At 37.6% G+C, this 24492-nt stretch overlaps 3 protein-coding genes across 5 annotated transcripts in view; 2 read left to right on the forward strand and 1 right to left on the reverse strand.

The window, feature by feature from the left end:
• The window catches only part of LOC306870536 (RING finger protein 215-like), a 5316-nt gene extending 805 nt beyond the window's left edge, over positions 1-4511 (forward strand). Inside the window, exons 2-10 of the mRNA XM_079417848.1 lie at positions 286-435; positions 509-580; positions 679-764; positions 857-911; positions 1000-1104; positions 1367-1477; positions 2133-2282; positions 2385-2487; positions 2606-4511. Coding sequence (XP_079273974.1) covers positions 286-435; positions 509-580; positions 679-764; positions 857-911; positions 1000-1104; positions 1367-1477; positions 2133-2282; positions 2385-2487; positions 2606-2619 — 846 coding nt within the window. The 3' untranslated portion in view covers positions 2620-4511. The remainder of the gene's footprint in view (positions 1-285; positions 436-508; positions 581-678; positions 765-856; positions 912-999; positions 1105-1366; positions 1478-2132; positions 2283-2384; positions 2488-2605) is intronic.
• On the reverse strand, positions 3981-11216 carry LOC306870534 (activating signal cointegrator 1 complex subunit 2-like). 2 transcript variants are annotated; one of them, XM_079417844.1, is made up of 19 exons: positions 11136-11216; positions 10409-10500; positions 10143-10301; positions 9801-9974; positions 9100-9229; positions 8893-8960; positions 8691-8804; positions 8226-8338; positions 8048-8119; positions 7853-7957; positions 7688-7756; positions 7530-7604; positions 6829-7054; positions 6555-6751; positions 6347-6466; positions 5829-6065; positions 5442-5520; positions 5133-5227; positions 3981-5018 (listed from the first exon to the last, which is right to left on the reverse strand). In XM_079417844.1, exons 2-19 carry the CDS (start codon positions 10493-10495, stop codon positions 4847-4849), a joined length of 2292 nt encoding a protein of 763 aa, XP_079273970.1. In that variant the 5' UTR covers positions 10496-10500; positions 11136-11216; the 3' UTR covers positions 3981-4846. The 2 variants fall into 2 exon arrangements, with proteins under 2 accessions (XP_079273970.1, XP_079273971.1); XM_079417845.1 differs by having other exon boundaries at positions 10409-10517; positions 11136-11213.
• Positions 11217-11897: 681 nt separating this feature from the next.
• Positions 11898-24492, forward strand: part of LOC306870535 (palmitoyltransferase ZDHHC8B) — a 64711-nt gene continuing 52116 nt past the window's right edge. The window contains exon 1 of one of the 2 annotated variants that reach the window (XM_079417846.1): positions 11898-12200. In XM_079417846.1, the coding sequence (XP_079273972.1) occupies positions 12097-12200 (104 nt within the window). In that variant the 5' untranslated portion in view covers positions 11898-12096. The remainder of the gene's footprint in view (positions 12201-24492) is intronic. The other variant, XM_079417847.1, reaches the window with a different exon arrangement.

Here is a 24492-nt window from a genome sequence, read left to right on the forward strand (position 1 = left end):
TAATATAGACTTTAAAAATGACAAGCATAAAAAATAGTAAATCTCATATAACCTTTTTATTAATTTTACAAATATTGACTATATATGATTTACTTGAATGAATAATTTAATTGAGAAAATAAGTGAAAATTATATTAAAAAAGTATAAAATTTTAATTTGTAAGTGTAACAAAAGAACATTCTAGCGATCATTTTTGATTAAAGATTTTTTTTAAATAATCTTATGGAAAGTTGCGGGACATATCATGTCTCAAGCATCAGTGTCATTCGTTATTCTCTCTGCAGATTAAAGACGAAGCTATTAAAACCAGCAGTGAAAGCAGTGATGGAAAGGATCCAAACCCCTGGATTGGAGTGGTACCTGTCCAGATGGAGGAAGGCACAGTTTCCAGTAACCGCAACCAGGAGTCGTTTGCTGCCTCTGTGGTCAATAAGGTATTCAAAATATTGACTTAAACACAAGATGACTAGGTAGTGTTGCTCAAACTGACAGATCTTTCCTCCATAGATGAAGCGTGCTCTTGTTTTGGGTGCATCTGCTCTGATCATCCTGGCTTTAAACCAGAATACTGTCCGAGAGGTGAGAGCTGTGCTGTTCTGATCCATAACCTTCAGTTGATTTCATAATGGTTATTCGATATGTATAAGAATTAAGAAAAAACTGTTCTTCCTCTGTAGATGGATCTCTCTCAGGTCCTCTCAAAGCCAATCATTATCATTCAGACATCAGAAAATGTCACTAAGCTCATTGGAGCACTCCTCAGGTAATCCTCAATCATTAAATTACCGATTTTCCTCTGAATAAACAATATTCTCAATTTAGGAATGTATCTTATTTGCACTTTTATTCAATCAGGGGCCTTCATGCAACAGCAAAAATCACTTACAAGTCTTTTCTACAGGACAGTCTGGTAAGATTTTACTCCTGCGTAGCCTAGTTTCATGCCTGTCGTGGTTCATTAGTGTAGCAGTGTGATATTTCTAAATGTTGTGTCAAAGGGGGCCACCTTGACCCTGTGGTCCAGCTGTGGCCGTTCGAGAGGAGGGTTGTACGGGGAATGGCAAGGGGTCATCTGCACCGGGGAGACCAACTCTCAGGTCCAGGTATGAGTGTCCAGGGTTACAGCTCAAAATATGTCAGCGCCATCATATAATCATCTTCTGTTTCTAAAAGGAATAGTTCACCCAAAAATGAAAAATCTGTCATCATTTACTGGTTTGGAAAGACATGATGACAGAATTTTCATTTCTGGGTAACTATCCCTTTAATGCTCCATGTCATTTGTCTAGAAATTAAAAAGCAGTTTTATTAGTCAGCAAAGAAAATTTCTCTTCTTTTTAATTTCCTTTTTGTCCATCTGTCCAGAAATATCTCCAGCAGCTCTGGAACACTGTCGTTCTGGTGGCCCTGGTCCTCTCCACAGGGGTCATAGTTCATGCACGCTGGCAGTACAACCAGTTTAATGATGATATAGAGGTGAACACTGCTTTTGTGACAGATTGGGTGTGAAGTTAGAAACATTTTCAAAAGTTAATGACACTAATGTCACTAACTGTGAAGAAAGAAGCAAGTGGAGACTGGAAGGAAATCCTGTCATAAACACACTACCGTTCAAGAGTCAGTAAGATTTTTTTTTTAGAAGTTTTATTCGGTAAGAATGCACTAAATTGATCACAAGTGACATTAAAGACGTTTATAATGTTACAAAAATTTCTAGAATTGAATTTTCTGTTCAGCAAAGAATCCTGAAAAAAATGAACCACTGTTTCCACAATAATATTACAGCAGCACAACTGTTTTCACACTAATAATAATAATAATAAGTGTTTCTTAGGCACCAAATCAGCATATTAGCATGATTTCTGAAGGATCATGTGGCACTGAAAACTGGAGTAATGATGCTAAAAATGTAACTTTGCCATCACATGAATAAATGTTAAAACAGTTATTTTAAATTGTAATAATATTTTAGACTATTACTGTTTTTACTGCATTTTTTATCAAATAAATGCAGTCATGGTGAGCATAAGAGACATGCTCTTACTGACCCCAAACTTGTTGAGTGGTAGTCTATACACTGTACTTAGTTTGTAATATAAATAAAATTAGAAATAAACTCTTTGTCTTACAGTCAGACCTAAAGCAAGACATTTTAAAGAGATTATCAGCGCTGAAGACGAGGATATACCGGCAACCCAAAGTGAGATGTGACCCAACACAAACTCAACCGGTGGAGATGGACAGTTGTGCAGTTTGTCTGGAGCAATACAACAACAACCAGGTGACAGATCCTCTGCACGTTCTTATGCTTTTGCTCGGTAGAGTTGTTATTCTTTCATTAAGCGATGCAGTTTAAACACTGCTCTTTTTGCGTGTGTTATAGTGTTTGAGGGTGTTACCGTGCCTCCATGAATTCCACAGAGATTGTGTGGATCCCTGGCTACTCCTTCAGCAGACCTGTCCTCTCTGTAAACGTAGCGTGCTTGGTGAGAAAAAAACACCATTTTTACTTACTCATCTACATATTTTTGCTCCATGCACACTGTCAATCAATAGTTGGCCAGCATCACCATAAGTTGAACTGAACTGTTCTGTTTCTCCCAGGTAATTTTTATTGAGCTGGACCAGGAAGGATTTTGGACTAGGAATTTGTATGAATTGGATTGATTCTTCTGATTCAGACTTTTCATGGCAACTAACCCCCTCCACTGTACTGTAAGGTCAGAATATCTCCATTTGACCTCTCCAAAGACTATAAACCTTGAGTTCTTTCAAGAGACCCCAAGATTCAGGACTAGTTCCTGATCTACGTTCAAACCACTTTAGAAGTTTCTTGAAGGTAGGTCCTTATACATGGGATCAGTTCTTTTACGCACATTACTACATTTCTTGAACCGGCTCAGCAATTCACAGATACACGGATTGTGAAGTCATATACACAGAAAGTAATATTTCAAATCTCTTCATATTAAGGAAGAATCATACACCCTCAAGTACAATATCGCTCAACCTTTTCCTCTGATACGAGACCTGGGCTGGTGCCTAACCCAGCCCTTTTTCACCCCAAAAAGATGCCGTTCTTAACTAGAGTTGGTTTTGACCTTGAAGTCGAGATCTTGACATCTTTTGAGAACATATCAAATGTTTCTGTACCTTTAAGAAGAAACATTATCATTGTTTGTTTGTGGAAAGGTTGTGTGGTACAGAGCCTCACATGACATAGTAGTACCATTGGAAGTTACGCCATTGTTTGGTTTTGTCAGCTAAGCCTCCAGCTCCAGTACTAGCACTAATTTGGTGGAAAAAGAGGTATGTTAATCAGATCTGTTACTCTAAACTACACAGTAAAGTGAAAGATACATGTGAGTGTCAGTATTATTCCATACAAAGAGCTGCAAGGATGCCCTGTGCCTTCTTGCTGCACAGAGAGCGACTTTTACTATTACTGTTGCTCTTAAAGAGAATTTACAGGGACCGTAAGTACATTAAAAATCTATTTTAAAATATACTATTTCTTTTAAAATATTTTTTGTAATACTGTTTTGCAATACTTCTTTCAAAAACACACACAAAAAAATCATAAAATCACATGCATAAATGAAATTATAAAGCAAATGTAGCTCTGCTACAGTTGGCCCTAAAATATGTCTTCCTATAATTTTCAATTACACATTGTGTCATGAATACTGGAACGGATAGATGAAGACTGTAGCTCTTCTATGCAAAAGCCTGCTTTAGCTTCATTATAACTGTGCTGTGCATGCAAATGTACTTAATGATAGAATATAGGACTCTCAAGACAGCCAATCAGAGCATCTCATTAAATGAAATCTTGATTCTGATGCCAAATTTCCCCTCATCTCTCATGCTTCAGTCATGATAAATAAGCTGTCTTGACTCCACGATAACTCAGGAGGGCATCTGCCAGACATGTAGACAACCATTACGTCAAATCACATTAAACACTCACACAAAGAGAAACAATATAGAAACCTATTCTTAAGAACAGTATTTATTCTTGTTTTATCTTTCAAAGGCTTGTTTTATTTCAAAAGCATTCTTAAATATGCTTTCTGTTACAAAATGCTTTGAAGTTATCCTAGTAAGTAGAAATATGTTACTCTACATGGCAAGTGAACATTGGCTGTTCAAAGTCTATATGAGAAAATATGACTAGAATGATGAATGCTCACAGCCTTTGGCACAAAATGACTCGTGTGTTGAATTCAGACTCTACAACCTCAAATGGGGAGGTTTCTTAGAAGACTGCTCTGAGGTCAAGTCTTAATCGCTTTTTAAACCTTTAAAGAACTGGAACAGGATCTTATGAGCTGCATTTTTGCTTCGATAGTGTAACGTACCACATCTTTTGTTAACGTCATTCTCAAATTTATTTTAGGTGCTACATTCTGAAACTTGATATTCCTTTATTTATTTATTGAACTTTCTTTAACAGTGCAATAACTGTTTGTACCTCTCCTCTGTTCAATAAACTCATGTGTTACAGGGCAAAAGACATGACTCCTTCACCTTACAAAACTGTTTTCTTGTTATACATTATGCTGACTATCACTACATTAAAAAAATAGATGATTATCTTGATCCCTTATAAACAGACATCCTACTTCAAACTCCAACTCAGCCTGTCGATTCATACTTCAGAAAATAAACTCACTGAGAACTCTTTTTCAATTTGAAAGGATGACAGGTCTATGTACTAGACCTGAGTGTCATCTCGATGCGTATCGATCTTCTGTCAATGAGGAGCTGCATTTAACCTCAGGTACTGTTTTTGCTTTTAGCTCTCCAAGAACTCTGCACTGTGCTGTTGTTCATGTAAAAGACTTAGGAAGGGACCATGCCCTTGTTCCTCTTCCTGTCAGCCATCGTTCTGCGATTGTGATTGGCTCCTCTGTTCTTATTTGCTTCTTTTCTGCGACGGTCCAAAACGGTCTCCTGCGTCTGGCCCCGCCCCTTTGGCCCACCTACCACATGATTTGCTGGTGGTGGTCTGTAGCTATCAGGAACAGACAAGTAAAAATCAATTAATGACTGACTGATCCATGTTTTAGATTAGTTAGATAATAACCAGTGCACATGTGCGGTGTATCAATATTCCAGTCATGGTTACCCTTTCCTGCTTTGCATAACAGCTCTCCTGGCCTCAGCTCTCTCTCTGAGGACCGCTGGGTCCTGGACGAAGTGATCCTTCTTCACAGCATCATTCTGATCAAAACAGCACAAGAAAAGACCATGGTAAATAAACAGAAATATGCATAATGTGAGAAACTAAAACTGTAACTTATTTCAAATCAGTCTAATTTCTATTAAGAGGGAAAAGAGAAAAAAAGCCAGATACTGAAATGTGATCTATAACAAAAAGACTAGCATAAGGGACGAAAATTAATTTAAAATAATAAAGAAAGTGATTTAATCAAACCTTGTCCTCTTCCTCCTCATCTTCATCATCCTCCTGAGCCTTTTTGCCTGTTCTGAGAACTTGTGGGGTAGTAAACGGCCTAAAGGAAAAACATTTAAATGTTAACTTAAATGTATTTGAATGCAGTAATAATCATGACTATAAAAATACAAATATTTATGGCTGTATTCTTCATCTTTAAACATTAAAATATCAAGCTTTTATTTTGAAGGAAAGCCGATAAGCCATATTGCGATTTTGGTTTAAATTGGATTGTACTGTGTAGTCCTAATATAAATCCACTATTTGCAATGCATTTGTCATCTCAAAAATGGTCTTTGAAAACTCATTTTGATCAGCCACATTAGAGGGAGATGCAAGTTTGTGTACATCAGTCACAGCTCATACCTGCGGTTCAATAGTTCATCCTCTTCATCCAGATCATTGGCTCCTATTTGGTTGACATCATACGTGTCGTCATATTCGTCATCATAATCATACATGCCTAAAGCATTATCACGGTCTCCGGAGGGGTCATTTTCTATGGGAATCTCATCCACCACTATCTGGTAGGCTTGATATCTCTCTCTCTGCTCTTCTATGTGCTGCTTGTCATCGAGCGTGGCACGCACACTCTCCCCCTGTCTGAAAAATGCAGAGATATTCATTTGTAGTTGACACAAACCATCTTTCACAGCTTGAGCTGAATATTTCATAAGCCCACTTTCATGCGGTTCTGATGTCAGTTTACGCTGTACTTGTCAAAGACTATTTTCTCTCTACCAAGTGGACGTATTAAATATTTAGAAACTCATTTAAATATCAGACTTAATTTAGAATAATTTACTGCAGGGCAGGACAGGGTAATGCTTTTTTTAAGTGGGAAAAGTTGATACTGAATTCTAACTTGTGATCACAGAACTCACCTCCGGCCTTTCCAAATACGGCTCATGTCCAGTCGGTCACGGTTGAACACGTCAAACTCGTCATCGTCAAACACATTTGATCTGGTGCTCAAAACTGAGGGAAGCTCCTTCTTTGCCGCCCTACAGGGAAACATTACAGGGCCAGTATGCAACAATGAAGTGGACCTGAATTGAACCATAAATCCTAGACATTTCAGTTGGACTTTACCTGGCCATTGCCCTGTCCAGTTTGTCAAGAGAAGGAGACAGTTTATCTTCCAGGATGTTGTTAATGACAAGTTCAGAATTGTAGCCATACTCCTCCAAACATGCCAATATAAATCCCTCTCCAAAGTCCGGAAGCAGGTCTCGGATTTGGGACAGCAGAGACTCTAGTTCTCCAGCACTCAGTGTGTACACTGCCCCCTACAGGACCCGAAAAAATACCTTTATTTTACCAGGTAACATACTGTTGTAGATATTTTAGCAGTTAATGAACTCACGTTGTCTCCCTTACGAGGAACATCGGTCATAGCTTCCGCTCCTCTTAACTCTTCACTGTCTCCCAACACTCCTGCTCCTTCCTTCTGGGAAGCTGCTAAATCTCTGCCAGTCTTGCTTTTGGCTCCTGCACTGTGATTGGCTGACGAGGGGAAGCTTCTCTTTTTCCCCACACACTCCCAAGCAGACTGTACACCCTCCAACAGGTAAGACGTCCTGGTGTCGTCTCTGAGTGGACAGATCAAGGAGAATAGCAGAAAATCATAGAAAGGAGCTTAAACATTTTAGAAAACAGGCATTATTCTGATTCTCTGTGACAAGGCAAGATTTTGAGATTCTGAAGGCAAGTCAGGCAGAATGTGCTTTGTAGTACTCTACTAGCACTACATCTTAAATTGACAGTGGATTGACAGCATAAACATTGTTAATACTGCAACAGCCCCACTGGCATGGCAACATTAATGAAATGAATGCGGTGCATACATGGTATGGGATATTGGTATTACAGGAAATGAGCACCAGTATTGGTATCAGTGCACCACTAATTATGAAGCGTGTAGGAAAACAATTAGAAGTTAGGATTATTTCTGGAATCATTGAGGTCATCTTCTCTAGTAGAAGCTTGAAAGATGGCAGACTGCTTCCCCTTTTATTCCATTGGAAATCAGCATACAGTGTTCCACTGGACTTCAGTAAAGGATACAAATGAGGGAAGGCCTGCTGAAGGAGACTGATGTCATCTGCTATAGGGAACTGTTCATCATAATCTGCCAGGAATCTGAGAGATAAAGAGAGAAACACTGGCTGTGATAGATTACAAACACAACCATGACCTTGCTGAGAAATATCTGCATTATTTACCTTTTCTCTTGAAGGAAAGCTGTGAAGTTCTGTAGAAGATCATCTACACAGGATGCCATGTTTTCAGTGCTGTGAAAATGAATGAAACATATGATCAAGAATATCTGGTATTCATTCTAATCTTTGTTTATGTAATGTGGTTTTAAAGCATGTATTTTTTCTCACCCCTCCAGTATGGGCTGTAAACACGTGTGTTGGAGCAGCAGGTGAGCGATCTCTACCATTTTCTTTCTTGAATGGGACATTCGTCTCCACATGTCCTCCTGTAAACTGAGACAGATTGTATCTAGTGTAACCAATCTGTATAAATTCACAAAAGCACACGATATGTTTGTAAGAGAACATATCAGCCATTCTAACCTTTTATTGAAATTTCTCTTCTTCACTGCTCTCTCTAGGTCTGGAACTGACATCTCATAGAATGACGATAGTCTACATTGAGAGATGCTTCATTCATTACTTTTGTATCAGCAATAACAGGTATGAAATTCTGCCCTTGAGAACACTGTGTGAAATATAGTTTGGATGTTTTTGTCACCTGTTAAGAAAGTTTTGCTGTTTGAAGGTAGAACAAGCCTCAGGGAAGATGTCCAGGAAAGAGTGGATAGTAGTGCAAGTGTCACACATGTACAACACTAAGTCAGCAAGCTCCTACGAGACATAATACTTATATAAATAAGCATTTTATTTCCTTCTTTTAGGACACTGTCCCCTGGTTTCACAGACAAGGCTTAAGCCTATTCCAGACTAAAGTGTAAGTCTGAGCTGTTTTAACTGAAAGAAACTTGCACTGGCTGATCTTAAAATATATCAGTGGCTTTGTTTTGTCTCTAGATGCACACCAGTAATGTTTTTTTCTAATAAAAATTACTTACATTTCCTAATTGAACAATGGCCTAATCCAGGCTTAGTCTAAGCCCTGTGTGTGAAACCGGGCCTGTGTGAGTTAAAGTTAGTGTGTGTCTCTGTACTGTATGTGTAAAAAAAGTTTCGTTTAGGTTACCTCCTCTGGCATGGTCATGGAAGTTTGGCTTTTGTTTGCATTCAGTTTGAGGGGCTGACCAGTTCCTATGTCCTCTGACTGAATACCACACTTCTGTAATATCGTATCAAACACCTAGAATGTACACACAGGGATTTTAGGAAGTTCAGCTGAATTTGAGGAATCAAAGCATATAGAAATGTCTCATGAGCACATGAACTACCAGGCTGATTGAAGGTATAGTCTCATTTAGGTCTCCATAATAACTGGGCTGTTGAGTAAAAATGTTCTCTGGAAAAAGAACAAAGTTTGAAATTTTAGTTTTAAATATGGAAACCATTGTGAGTGATTAAAAAAAATCAGGTGGGTTCTTAAAATATTCATGTATTTTTTTTTTAATTATATACATATACTATACGATTTTGTGTACCGATCATTTTATGTAGCAGCTGGGAATTTCCTTTCCCAAACAGCACACACAGATCCAGAATTTTAGGAATGTCAAATAGGAAGTTGTTGTAAATGATCTCTGCAAACACTGCAGGAGTTATGAAGTTCTCCTGAGGGGGAAAAAAAACAGTTTTGAAAACCCATTTAATAACAAATACCACCAGCATGCATTTACACTATTGATCAAACATTTGGGGTCAGTAATATTTTTCTGTTTGGAAATAATTATTGCTTTTATTCAGCATTAAATTGAACAAAAGTAACCGTAACGATTTTGTATTGTGTTACATACGATTCTACTTTAAAGGTTGTTTTTTTAAACCTTTTATTCATCAAAAAAATCGTTATATCAACTGTTATATCAAGACTGCTAAAAGTAAATGTTACTTGAGCACTAAATCAGCATATTAGATTAGATTTCTGAAAGATTGCGTGACACTGAAGACTACAGTAATGGCTGCTGAAAATTAAGCGTTGCCATCACAGGAATAAATTAGATTTTAAATATATTTATAAACTTGGTGAGTATAGAAGACTTATAAACATTAAAACATCTTACTGACCCCAAACTTTTGAATAGAAGTGCATCTACTGTAGGACTTATAGACTGTCCCAAACCACGCTGTACAATGATTATAATTCTTAAACATATAATTCACAATATAATTTCTGTTTGTTTACCTTAGACTCTTTGTGCGTAGCCATCCTGAGGAAGACCATGAACACAGAGCGATGAATGTTCCTCTGCATGTCGGCCACAGCTGGACTAGACGAGAGACCAGATGGGTCCAAACCACGCGGAGCGTGTCTCAAATAAGAGTCCAAACATATCTGTAATGACTCATCAAATACCACCTTAAACAGAGAAAGAATAAAAAAGAAACAATATGGCAACTTCCTGGCCACATACTGTATTATATAATGAAAGGGTCCAAAAAGCCATCATTACGAACAGATTTTTTTTTTATAACTTCACTTTACTCAAATCTCCATGAACAACTTTTATATTTTAGAGAGTCAAACCTGACACCAGAACTTGTCATGAGGTAAAGCCAGCAGCCACTCCAGATCCTCTGAGATGAACTGAGCATTCTCCAGAAACTCCTCCACCAGCGCCGCTGTGCCATCCTCAGGTGGGGGTTTATAGCTTAAGAAACATCTCTCTTCTTTACGGTCAGGGTGCTGATGGGAGGTGGCATCATCATCATTCACACAGCTCATAGAAGTACTGGACTATAGTGATGGTTCAGGTCAACTCTAGATAATTATGCAGGAGAATCTTCACTCACCAGAGCTGGTAGGGTGCGTTCTTTGCCTTGTGGGCCAAAGGACTCAGTCACATGCAGTTCATCTAAAGGCACTTTTGCACAAGCCATTTCACCTGCACAGGTAAAAGACCTGCCGTGAGGAATATGGCCAAATGGAAATACCTTAGGATAATGACTTTATTTGACTGCACTGCGGGTAAATCTGAATGAAATGACGGTTTAAGAGATTATTAGTTCTGGTTTGTTTACTAGTAGGTCTAGGTGTGTTGAGTTGCGACTATTTTGATTGACAGCTCGACTGTCTGTAGGGCCTCACTGACAAACTAACGTGTCAAGAGATCCACAAGCAGTGATCAGGTTGACAACACCGAGAACATATTTTGTCACGGTAGAGATTAGTTATTTCTACACAACAGTTAAGTTTAATTTGAGTTTTCTCTATTTGATTTTAGGCTCGTCTACAGTATTAGCGACCTAGCTAATGCTCCCCGTTTCAATGAGCTTAGCATAACATATTATTATTATTACAGACAACACGATAAACAACAGCGGGTTTCATCATCAGCTAACGATTTTAGCAAAAAGCAGGCATCAATAAAAACAACACTATGTTGTTGTTACCGACAACGAGGTAGAAACTAAGGAAAAAAGTTAGCTTTCTTGCGTTTAAATGACAAACGACATTGTTCGTCTTAACAACACAGAATAAAAATAGCGTTTATTAAAAATCAAATGATAAAAATGTCACCTCTTCACTGAATTTTTCAACAGATGTTCTCCAACTCAAAGCATCACATCATTCTGCAGGAACATCCGGTGTTCACGCGCTGACGGCATTTCAAAATAAAGGTCTTTTATTACACAAGGACAATAAATATAATTATAAACCCTATAGCATTTTTATACTGGTGCACCTGGCTTGACTGAAAGTCTGTATTTTAATTTGATTATTTTTTTCTACATTGCACTTACACCTACTGTATTTAAGGCTGAATAACTGATGAATGAAATTAAGTTGAATCTTTGCTTGTCAGTGAAGTCAGGTTTCACCCCATTTTACCAATTTGTAACTTACAATATAGAGAGCTGTCTGAGTTTCTCTTATCTCTCTTTCTGTCTCCAAATTTTCCAATTTAAAGAGCACTGTACATTTGCAATGCCAAAAAAAGTTATTGAAGCAGTGTAACTAATGAAACATAAATTTCAGTTTTCATTACCCATAGTGATGTTGTGGTAAACGGGATAATTCTCCAGATCTGCCACCAGAGGACACACGATACCAGCATCACACCACAAACCCACAAAACACATGGAAAGTTTAGTTTTGCATTGGGCACCGCTCACCAAACTTGATATTTGATTAATATGATTTTGATCAAGGTCTCCAGATGTTTCATATGCATCATTAATGAGGTGTGATTTCTCCATCATTTCTCTGCTGCGCTTAAAGCTGGAGACAGACCAGGCCCCGCTGATGGAGAGCGCGCGCGTGTCGCCTCCTCTAGGCTCCACCTTTCAAGCATCGCATGACCTCAGCAGCAGCGGCTGAACTGAGCTGGGTGGGATTTTCAGTCTCGTATTCCCGATCACGATTTAACGGTGCATGTGACGAGCGAACAAGCGTTTAGCCGGCTGACGCTGAAACAGGTTCGTGTTTGCGTGCATCTAACGATAGGGATCAAATAAACGAGGAATGTGGGATTTACAGAATGCCCAACAGCGTTGGAAAAAGATTTAAACCCACCAAATACATCCCGGTGTCCACTGCCGCCACTCTTCTGGTGGGATCCACTACTTTATTCTTCGTTTTCACGTAAGTTTGCGTTCACGCGCTATTTGGTGAAACGCTGGGGTAGATTGCAGCTGGTCACTGGACTAAGTTTCATGACAGCCGCAAGGCCTTGAGCTATTTCTCTGATTTCTTCATTTAAACGTTTAGTCAGTTGATGTGCATTAAGTGTGCATTTTGAGGATCTTTAAATGCTGAATGATATTGGTATTGAGATTTCATCTGTGAAATGAGTTCAGCTGGTTTTCTTAAAATACTTGTACTCCTTGATAGAGTAAGTTAGAGACTGAGCAGATCTGCAGCAAATACTAGTTCTCTTCATTCATTGCACTGGTTTTTAAATGTAATGTGCTTTTGAGGTTTTGGTATTCACGTGGTTTACATAACAGAAAGATATGCATATGATTTTGTAGACATTGCTTAAATGCATTTGGCTTAAATGTACAGAGTGCATTGATCTTTGCTTCAAATCTTTCTCCTATGCAAGGCTAAAGTCTTTGTAAAGTGTATTGATGGCCGGGAAGTTGCTTTAAGGCCGAAGCATTCATCAAGCATTGAGTGTGATAGAGCAGCTTGTGACAGGCTTTGATTTACTCTAGAAGTTGTTTGAAGATCAACATTAGGCTCAGTGTTTTGGATCACTTTAACAATGCTCTTTCAGATAACAGTTCAGAGTCTTTATTTCGTCATCTTGCAGGCATAAACCTGCTTGCTCTTGGTGTGTTTTGTAGAAAGAGCATGTTGCAGATTGTGCAGTCATGATTTTTTAAATATTGTGACAATGTAAATAACATACACCCATACTGAAAATGTGAATTTTATAGCAGTTTTTTATTTTTATGCACAAATGGCCAAGCACCCTCAAGTTTTGTTTACCTGAGACCTTATTTTACTCATTATTTGAAAAATTTCATTTGAAAAACCCAGAGGAAAATCTCAAGGAAATCCAAATTAGTCTCCGCTGCAGCACTCTATAGTCTCTTAATTAATACAAGGTCATAAAGCCACATGCTTGATAATTTAGCAAAATACTGATTTAAAAATTGTAGATTTTGTAGCACGGATCGCAGGATATGTCAACATGCCAGAACTATTTCAGGTCTAAATACCCACTTGCATTTGTTTTTTGAGATATCTAGGCACTTTTAGGATTTAGGGAATTCTCCTACACATTTGTGGTCTCTAAAATAAGTTACTTTAACATTTCTTACTTGGATTACATTTAAATCAGTGCTACACAACTAAAGACAACTGAGGAAAATAGCTGTGGTGAAAAAAGTAGAAAAACCTAAGTACCATGATGCACTGGGCTCGATCAGACTACTTTATCTGTGAGCGTGGATATAAAAATGTTGAAATACAATCTGTAGTTTTTATTAAAGCCCTGGAGATTGGATGACATGTTTGGATGATCGAGGATATCTTGGTGCAGGTAACAGAAAAATAATACACAATATAATATACAAAGCCAGTTGGAAACTTTTTTTTTTTTTTAAGACTATAATACATTTGTGTACAGGTTTGGGAGCATGAGCCCAGAGCAGATGGATGATGGTCTGTGGATTAAGAGCTCGACCCATAGCTGTTTGATATTCTGGACTAATAGACTGTTTTGGAAATAGGGGTTGTTTTAATGTACCTTTACATGCTAAATTTCCTATGCAAATAATAGGAAACAGACTGGTTTTTCAGTTTCCTCTGGTAGCATTGACAAGGTGTATCTGTGTCTAGCCTCTGACCTCCAAAACCTCACTGCCATCTGTATTTAAAACAGCACTCAGGTGCAGCACCAATAATGTCAGTACCTAAGGCACACTTGTTCACTGACTGCTCGCTAGACAACGGTCGATAGACCTTCAAGGCAACAAAGGCCGTGTGATGACTTTCTCCTGAATGTGAGAAGTGATGGGGATCTGGGTGTTGTCAGGCATTTTTACACCGATCTTAACAAGGTTGTTCTCAGTTGGTTTTCCCATATGACCTCACTACATCAGTGCATTTATGTTGTGGACAGTGAGGGGACTTGTGACACAGTCTTAATGATCTTTCCATATATCATTTAAGATGTTTGTTAGTGGCTTTACCACTTCATATTCATATCATAAGTTTTTGAGATTCAATTTCTGACAATTTGCAAGCAAAGGGAGCAAGTTTAGTCCCTCATTTTCGTAGAGAGTGAACTGCTCAAATGTTCCTAAGAAAATGAGCCTTTAGAGTCAATCACTTGTAATTATGAACAGAACTACTTTTGTGAGTCAAAAGATGAATTATGTAGTAGCAGCATTAAGGTCTTCATTCAGTGTTGACAGATTTTTTGGAAATAGGATTCTGTCATTGTATGATGTTCAGTATTTGAGCTTTATAATGATTTGCACATTCATCTTCAAATGAAGAAAAATGTCACCTTTGAGACTTTTTTAATGGTTTGTGTAGCAGTTTCACAACCTGTGACAAGTAAACATATCAGTGTGATCTGTCAGATGGTGTCCCCTTTTAATTTGTGTCTAACCTCTTTCCCTTGTTCCCTTAAGGGGGGCAGATTGGATTAACAGCGCTCTGTGTGCAGATGTCCTGTGGTCTGGAGTATTTCTAAACATTATGGTGACATAATGGGCTACAGTTTAAATTTCAGGCCGTTAATGAAGTGCTCATCTCCGTTTATATTTATCTTCATTCCCTGCTGTGCTTTCGTGTTAATGGGCCTGTAATATTTTTATGCTGTTCTGTTAGATTTCACCATAAGCACTTGTTCTCTGTGTAGCTGCACGCAAAAATATACTAACTCTTTTCAGTTTTTTAATGTTCTGATGCAGAGTTTAGAAATGTGAACGAGAGGAGGAATTTGATATATTAATTCAAGTGTCTGATAACACATGTAGACACTGCTTTTGTTTAGCAAACTGTCAGGAAGAGAATAATATTTGGCTGATGAATTGCATATAATTCTGTCGATAATGAATCCGTCAAACAGAGCAGAACAGCGTTTATTAGTGTATGCCATGCAGACGGAGTGATGGGCAAAACAGAAAGAGCATGAGGAAGGTGGTTTTAGGGGTGGAGGATGGAGATGTAGCCCACAGTCACAGAGAAGGTTTGGCAACCATATCTTTCTTCTGAGGAGCATGTTTTGAAAAATCTGTTTCTTTTCCCATGAAATAAGTCGGTGTTCTTCAAAAACATCTTTTGTGTGCTGCAAAAGAAAAAAAACATACGGAACAACATTATTATTATTATTATTATTATTTGCCCATATGTCCATACAGTTAATGGACCCAGCTTTAAAATATCTTCTTTTTTTGTTCTGCTGAAGAAAAGGAAAGATTTAGGCGAGTAGATGATGAGAAAAGTTCAGATTTACATTAAACATTGTTGCCTTGTTCCTTCTGATTTCACAGAAGAATGGCATTCAAATATAATCACCAATCAGTAGTCCTAAATCTCCTCAAACTCTTTCATCGTCACGTCCTCCTCATCACAAATTCTCCAATATTTGCAGCATTATTTACACGCAGAGCGTGGATATGGATAAGCGATTTTGATTTCAATCTAGGTCATTTTTATTTTTAGTTGAACAGTGCTGTGCTGCTGTCAGTGTTAGTGAATGTCCATGAATCTCTAATTATATAAATGATTAAAATCAGGGAAGATTCTGGGACTGAGAATTCAGAACTAATTCTCATAATCCCAATTTTTTTTAACTTTAACCATAAGGTTGCTTACAACAATTGGGTGCAAGCAAGTTTCCCTTCATATGCACAGACCTTGACCTCAGATCTGTAACTGTTCATAAAGCTCTGAATACAGGCCATACACTTTAATTATAACCATGAGCAGTTTGTGGATTTGGCTGCAGTCTTTTAAGTCTCGTTCATTTAAAATGATTTGTATTTCTTTTGTGTTCCCTAGAGGAAGCTGCGCAAGATGAAAGTTTTCATTGCTGTTATCTGCATATGCAGTGTCATTGTGTACTGAATGGGGAAAATTTTATTCAAATAAATAAGCAGATATCTTCAGGTGTAAGTTAGTGCAAATGAAATGGGAATTACAGGGATAGCTGTTCAGTTCTGCATGGCTATTGAAAATACTCTTATGAAGTTATTTAGCCTTTAGATCTGTGTCTTAGGAATTTGTATAGTGTTCAACTACTGCAAAACAAAAATTAAATCATATCCGTTCATTTCAGAGCCCTGCAAGCTCACTAAAACAATAGAGACAGCTCTGACTCACTCTCACCCTATGTGGGACTCACATTAGAATGGATGTGGGAATCTAATTTTGGGCGTCATAGCTCATGTATTCTTAGCTTGAGGCTACATGACAGTAATGAGATCAAATCTGTTTCCCCTGGTTAGTTGACATTAAGTAAACGGGGAGCTCATGAAGATTGATCCAAGTGATGGTGTTAATTTGGTATAGGAAGATTGGCTGTGGCTTAAACTAGTCTGTGCACCCTCTGAGAAATACAATTATGTTCTGTTATCAGTTATAGCAATGCACAACCATACATTTCCAGCGTAATATTTTGACACCTGCAGCTGTTGGCTCTCAGTCGAGAGATGGATGATAGTTGAATATGTGCACAGGCCTTTTTTGCTTTCCTGTACACTACCATTCAGATGTTTGGAGTTTGGAGATGTTTTTGAAAGAGTACACTCGCCAAGGCTGTATTTATTTGAGAAAAATATAGCAAAACCACTAAAGTAGTGAAATATTATTATTGTTTTCTGATTTAGTTTAGTTGATTTAGTTGAATTGTTTTTCTAATGAGGCTGGCAGTTGCAAACTGTTGTGTGGCTAAACTGTTGGACCTGTTTTCATTGATTGCTGATGCAACTCTCGGACAATCTATCAGCAATGAACTATAATACACAGAAACATTATCTGTCGGTGTATTGATGATCCCGGGTTCAGATAATGGAGATGGATCAGCATGATGCATTCTGAGTGGATCTAGTGGAGACTTGAGCTTTAAAAATATTGGAGCTAAGAATGCAGCGACTGACCTCAGATTCAGGTTTTCCATTGAGACATGCAATTATAATTTTACAAAACACTAGTATCTAATGGAGCAATGCTGCAAATTAAAGAAGAAATGCCCATTTAGTTATTAATTTATTTAATGGAATAATTCACCCAAAAATGAAAATATGCTGAAAATGCTCTCATCCTCAGGCCATCCAAGATGTAGGTGAGTTTGTTTCCCCATCAGAAAAGATTTGGAGAAATTTAGCAATGCATCACTTGCTCACCAATGGATCCTCTGCAGTGAATGGGTGCCGTCAGAATGAGTCCAAACAGCTGATAAAAACATCACAACAATCCACACGGCTCCAGTCAATCAAATGACATCTTGTCAAGTGAAAAGCTGCGTGTATTTAAGAAAACATTGTCCTCTCACATCAAGAGGCTTTGTGAATGATTGATGCTTGATCTGTGAATATTTCTGTTCATTTTGCACTGGAGAAAGCAATATTATGGATAGAGGGCTTGTATTTTAACTGGAAACAACAGTTTAAAGTAAAAAATTGTCTTTATGGTTTTGTTTTTGCTTCACGAAGCATTAGTTTTGATGGATTATTGTGAAGTTTTTATCTGTTTGGACTCTCATTCTGACGGCACCCATTCACTGCAGAGGATCCATTGGTGAGCAAGTGATGAAATGTTACATTTCTCTAGATTTGCTTAGATGAAGATACAAACTCAACTCATCTACAGCTTGGATGGCGTGAGGGTGAGTAAATATTCAGCAAATTTTCATATTTGGGTGAACTGTTCTTTTAAATGTTAACAGTCTCTATTGGTTACAAATTTAAAGTGTAGGCTTGTTACTATTTTATTTATTCATATTTTGAGTAGCTCTAGCCACAGGCTGAAAACTAATTCAAAGAGTCAAGTAAAAAAAAAGGTACTTTTGCGGAGCCGTCAGATGATCACGTGTAGCTGTTTGTATAGTGAATTGATCAGTTTTGAATTTAAGACACACTCGTAATGCTTCCTGGATCTTCAGTTAGTGAGTCAGATGATGGTTCAGTGAGTTCATTCAGTCATTTGTCAAGACTGATTCAAACCTGGAACTAATTTGAGAAGATTGAGTTCTAGTACAAAAGTTCTTAACGTAATTTTAAACTTGTCTTAAAGCCCAAAATGTTTAATTTATTGGGTTGCTTCATAGCTACATAACGCGTATTACTTATACTCTGGATGCACGAGTACTCTGAAATTCAGTCAGTGAGTCTTCATCATGAACCACCAGATAACACCAAAGCCTGTCATTTTCAAGAATAGCAGTTCTTAGGTTTACATTTACTTAAGGTTTTCATAAATCCAGACCCAGAATGTGACATAATTATACTAGATAGTGAATACTACATATGAAAAGTGTATTTTTCTGTAATTTGAAGGTAACAAAACATTTTTCGGATACCTAAGGCAAGTACCTCCCCAGATTGTTTGCTTCCTCGTAGTAGCGTTCCCTCTCATTAAAAGATGGAGAATCCCTGCTGTACACGCTTCTGAGACTCATAATGAACTTAATTGTCCTGCTGGGCTTTGGTTTGCCTCATCTGCCCCAGCAGATAGGTCTGTTTTTGGCCAGTACTTTCCATTCATTCATCAGCATCAATTAATTTCATGTGGTTCAGGGTTTTACACTCATCATGTAGACTCAAATGAAACCAGGTGATTGCCCTGTTATTAAATACACAAAAGGCTCCTGACCCCACACGAGAGCTAAAAATACGGTCTTTCTGCCGCGCCTCTATTGGCTTTCGTAATCATAGCCTGCCTGGAAATCTTCCCTAAAACACAGAGGCTGCCTGTGCAGACCGGCTGGGGTAACTGGAGCTCTCGGTGTGCGTGTGTGTGTGTGTGTGTGAGGATGGATGTTAACTCTGAGGTGAAAAGGGCAGCAATGGAGCAGTAGAAAAAGAGTGAGATGGCAGACAGGGAGGGAGCTGAGTGAGTAGGGCTACTCCTTTTTCTCCATCCCCCTTTCCAACCATTCATCTGCCCACTGGCTGGAAAAGCCTCTGACTATTTTCTTTTTTTTTGTTTTTTACGAACATGTGGAATGCATTTAACCATCTCAGCTGCGCCCACCCGAGCTGTCTCCACCCTCCTTTCTCTCACTCTTTTCCACCCATTCTGAACGCCCTTGCCTTTTACTCCTACGATTTCACTGCATTTGCAGTACTGCGTTCTTGTGTTTGATAAAAAAAATCAGTACGTCACAGTTTTTGCCCATTGCACTAATAAATCAGAAAATGGGGCATTGAGCTCTTGGGTTTTTAGGTTTTTTCAAAACTCGCAATTTAAATACTTTGTCACTCTGTTTAAGATGGTGCAGTCAGTCGGATAAAGTCTTTTCAGTTGAAGCCTGCTATTATGAACCCAGAAGATGAAGTATCCACGAGGAGACTGTCACTTGCTGTCAATCAAACTGTTGAAAGCATCTCAGACGTGCCACTGGTCTCTGGTGCATTGCTGTAGGAGATGTAGATTTGTTATTTTATTTATATACAATATGTTATATGCGTGGTGGGCCACTATGGATTTTTTTTCATAGGCTGGAAATTAAATAGGCCTACATTTTATTTTCAAAATTTACTAAAGCATTTAATTTTCTGTTGACAGTCACTTCTGTTAATTGGCCAAGCGAAGGGCCATAGTCTCAAAATAACCAAATTATTGGCATTATTATTTAATAATATTTGCATGTAAATGTAATGGAAACGGTAATAGGAAAGATACACACAAGTTTCATGCTGACGAAAGCTGCATGTATTTGATCAAAAATGCGGTAAAACAGTAATACTGTAAAATATTATTACAGTTTAAAATAACTGGTTTCTATTTGAATGTTTTTTTAAAATGTAATTTATTCCTGTGATCAAAGCTAAATTTTCAGCATCATTACTCCAGTTTTCAGTGTCACATGATCCTACAGACCTCATTATAATATGCTGATTTAATGCTCAAGAAAAAACATTATCAATGTTGAAAACAGTTAAGCTGCATCGTATGTTTTGTGGATTAAAATAGCATTTATTTGAAATAATTTAACAATCTAAAAAAACTTTACAGCCAGTCTTTGCAGAATAAAAAAATCTTACTGACCTCAAAGTTTTGAACTTTAGTCTGTATGTCATGAAAAATGTAATTTATGTAGTAACTAAAAAGAGATATGCATGTATGTAGGAAACAGGTGCTGTAATAATGAGTTGGTGTTGATTGTGCAATGCTTAGAAATTAGTTCAGACCTTGGTTTGGTACATATATATATATATATATATATATATATATATATATATATATATATATATATATATATATATATATATATATATATATATATATATATATATATATATATATATATGAGATGCTTTCTGATCGGCTTATCTGTATTCATCACCTTACATGGTTATGTTATTTTCAATCAAGCCAGTTTGAAGCAAAAGAAAAAAAGGAAACCCAAAAGAACTCAAAATGAGAAGTGACCCCAGAGGCGTAGAGTAAAGTGCTCTGCTGTCTGTCACCCCACAGTGTTCTGACAGAATGAAATCACCAATGCAAATCCATTCAATTTGACTGTAAAATTCAGAAAGGCTCCCACAATTATAGCTTTATCCTGACCAAGGGTTTTCTCAATGCCACTGTAAGTCAGAGTTTGGTCTTTTCTTTTACAACAGGTTAAACAGCACTTGAACATAGTCAGAAGATGTGAAACTCCTTTATTTGCATGCTGCCTCAGACATTTTTAGTGCTTTCAGACAGTAAATGCTTAAAATATATTCATGGTGGCTGCCATATTCAGTTTCATAGAGTAATGTCGTTGCCAGGGCTTGAAAACGGAAAAAAAGTCAATCGGTTCACTCCGAGCAGAATCGATATTTTAACGTTTCTATTCCTCTGTATTATTACCGTTCCGAAACCGCTTCGAGTAGAAAAATAACGGTTAATAACGTTGTTGTTTTTTTTAAATGCCTATAATAATAAAGTACAGAGTTTTCTTTACAGAAAAAGAAAAAGAAAGAAAAAAAAAAAAATGGAAGAGATGGTATCTTAACCGCTGCGTTTAGTCACAGCCAATACAGCATCATCACTTCTAGATTTGCCTAAATGTAGGCTACTATACAAAAGAACATTAAATAAACACAGTTATTAGTTTCTCTCCACAATAAATTGTTTAAACTTAAGGCTAGCCTATAGGCTGTAAAAACGTCAATCCAAAAACAAATTAATTTAAGGTGAAACTGATGCCTACTAGGGCTGAACGATATGGACAAAATTTCATATCTAGATTTTCATGCCAGATATCTCGATATCGATACGATACGATATGACTACGGGTTCGGTGAAAACCAAGCATTTCTCAGAAAAATAAAAACATCATAATACAAAAAAATTTGGAAAGTGTAGTTTTATTTTTAAGAACTCACTGGTGGACGTCGACTCGTACGGCGTAAAGGCCCTTTCACACAGGACGCGGCATGCGCTGCGCTATGAAACCCATTCATTTCAATGGCTTGCGCTGCGCGAGGGCGGTTGGTTGCTGCGCCGACCAAAGCGCACGCGCAGCGGAGCGCACCAGCGGCGAGCTTGCGCGCGCGCCGCGGTCAAAGTTCAAAATAGTTCAACTTTTGCCGTTGCGCTCTGTGACGTTTCCCCGCGCGGCCAATAGAAACGGGGCATCCAAACAAGCGCCGAACTCAAAATGGATGAACAGCTGATTCTCTGTGTGTCTGAATTTCCAGAGCTATACCATACAAGTTTGCGGTCGAATAGGGACCTCAGCGGTGCATTCAAGGGCACTCGTAAAACTGATGTTCGTTGTGTGACTGCCAGAGTTGTATGCAGGGCGGGGCGAGCGCGGAGAGGGGAAATCTATATCGTCTATATCGTTGCTTTTTTCGATAGTAATATCTTGAAAGTCCATATCTAGATATAGATACGATAACGATATATCGTTCAGCCCTAATGCCTACCTCTCTCACTCAGCACAAATCCAAATGTTTTGGATGTATATCTGGATGCTAAAATATTATTTAGGCTATTATAGGCTTTGTACTTTCATCGACGTAAAACATCATCCTTCACATCGGCTATATATCAGCACAGTGAGGCTTGTTGAATGCAACAGATTGGTCAACGGAGCACTGTAACTTTTTATACTTTTTTTAACTGTATTTTATTTTTATAAGAACAGGCTGCAATGTTGCAAAAATATGTTGTGTCTGTATGCACTTGAGGCACCGGCGCGATATGGCCATACCAACGCTGGCTGGTTATACAGATGCAAGACATCATTCAAAACTGTAAAGCTTTTGCAAAACAAATAAAACTGTGAAATTAATAAAACTGTAAAGCTTTTGCAAAATAAAGAGAACTACTTTCTGCCATCTCGTTTTCCTTTCCAAACGCGTCACAATGAACCGTAGGCCTAACTCGGCACATTTTTTTTTCCTTTCGTTTCATTAATCTGTCAATGATTTAAGTGAAATATATTTAGTGTATAGTCATATATATTCCTTTTTATGTAAGCCTATAGTTTTATTCTGTTTTCTCGGTTCACAGAAGTGCTGCAGGTGCATAAGATCTGTTGAATTCATCGTACACTATCCTCGGATAAACTCTAACGCCATTGTGATTTACCTATGAAGAGTTCACAGCTGAGTGCGGGTGGGCATTTCACTCGTTAGATACGTCAGCGTCATATTTGCATGCATAGTCCGTACTACTTGAATTCCTGATTGGTTGACAGCAAATTTCAAATATTAAATGGAACGATAAAATAACGTTAATGGCCATTTCAAATTGTTGATTCTTTTCGGAACTATAACATTTTATTTCATTTCTGGTTCTGTTTAATTTAGTTCGTTTCCAGTTTTCGTTTCGTTCCTTGAACCAGTTCAGAGCCCTGGTCATTGCTTGAATAGGAACGCAAATACTACGTTTAAAAAGACCGATTTATCCACCTTGGTCTTTATTTGCACTTGACGGTCATTGTATCCATACTACTAGAATCAGATTCTGCGGATTCAGATTCTTCTAGGAGAAGTCTAGGAAAACATCTTAAGGTCTGGAAACATTTACTGATGTTTAGTGAATTTTGTGTGCAAAATAGTTTTTTTTAGTTGTAAAAGACTTCTGTTTTTAAGAGCTTGTCTCTGCTTTCACAGTAAGCCCTGTTTGGGTTGTATAGGGACCAGAATCTTCTCTTATCTGTGCTGACTTGTTTGTTTTCCTCTCCTCTGGGATATCATTGTTGGAGAGGATGGCTGGAAGACCTTTTTTTTTTTCCTTTTAGATCTTCACTGTTGCCTTTTTGTTTCTTGCCGTCTCCTGCAGTTTTAAACAGCCTGTTGGAACGTGTCCTTTACTCGGTTTCATTCTCAAGATCACGCGTGTTCATTTATGTTCCAGTATTCTGGCCAAAATAAGCTGAAGAAGGTATGTTTGTGGCTGACATCCACAATCCTTCAGTGGGGAATGAAGCTGAGCTACACATCCAGTGATGTTTTCCTGATCAATTCTGGATAAAATGATGGAGCACATTTGATATTTAAGAGCCCTTAAGTTTGTATTGATGCAGTGGTTCTTATTTTTATGGTCTAAAAATGATTTTAATCACTTTAAACTAAAATCCATATAGTTAAAATGCTATACTGTGTATAAATGCCTTGCGGGTTGATTTATTATATCGGTCTTCCATGTGTGTTTGGGTTCATATGACAGTTTATATTGAGTAAATATTTTAGAGTATGAGTTTGTGTGTGTGGTTGTGCCTAGCCACACACACACTCCTGTTATATTTGGTATCAAGCGTCTACATGATATTTGTTCAGCATTTACACACTCCAGGCTGTAATATAGAGCTTACCACTGTCATTGTCCTTAAACAATAAACATGTTCCTCTCTAATTTCCTTTCATAATCAAGACCTCTGTTAGCTCTGACTCTATTCAAAAGTTTGGGGTCAGTAGTATTTTTTGAATTGAAAGAAATGTATGTTTTTATTTAGCAAGGAGACATTAAATTAATCAGAAGCAACCGTAAACATTGAGAAATGATTTAGATAAGAAATGCATTTTGTGCTCAACATTTTACAGTAAGGTGTCACTAATAATGAACAATACTTCTACAGCATTTATTGATCTTAGTTAATGTTAATCTCAACATAGTAAACTGCATTTATTTAAGATCAAAAGGTGTATCTATTAGCATTAATGCACAAACTAACATTTTGTAATTAATATTAACAAAGGTTCACAAATACTGTAAAAATGTTAATGTTAGTTGCATTAGCCTAGTTAAC

The sequence above is a fragment of the Barbus barbus genome (assembly GCF_936440315.1).
Source record: "Barbus barbus genome assembly, chromosome: 5".
Lineage (NCBI taxonomy): Eukaryota > Metazoa > Chordata > Actinopteri > Cypriniformes > Cyprinidae > Barbus > Barbus barbus.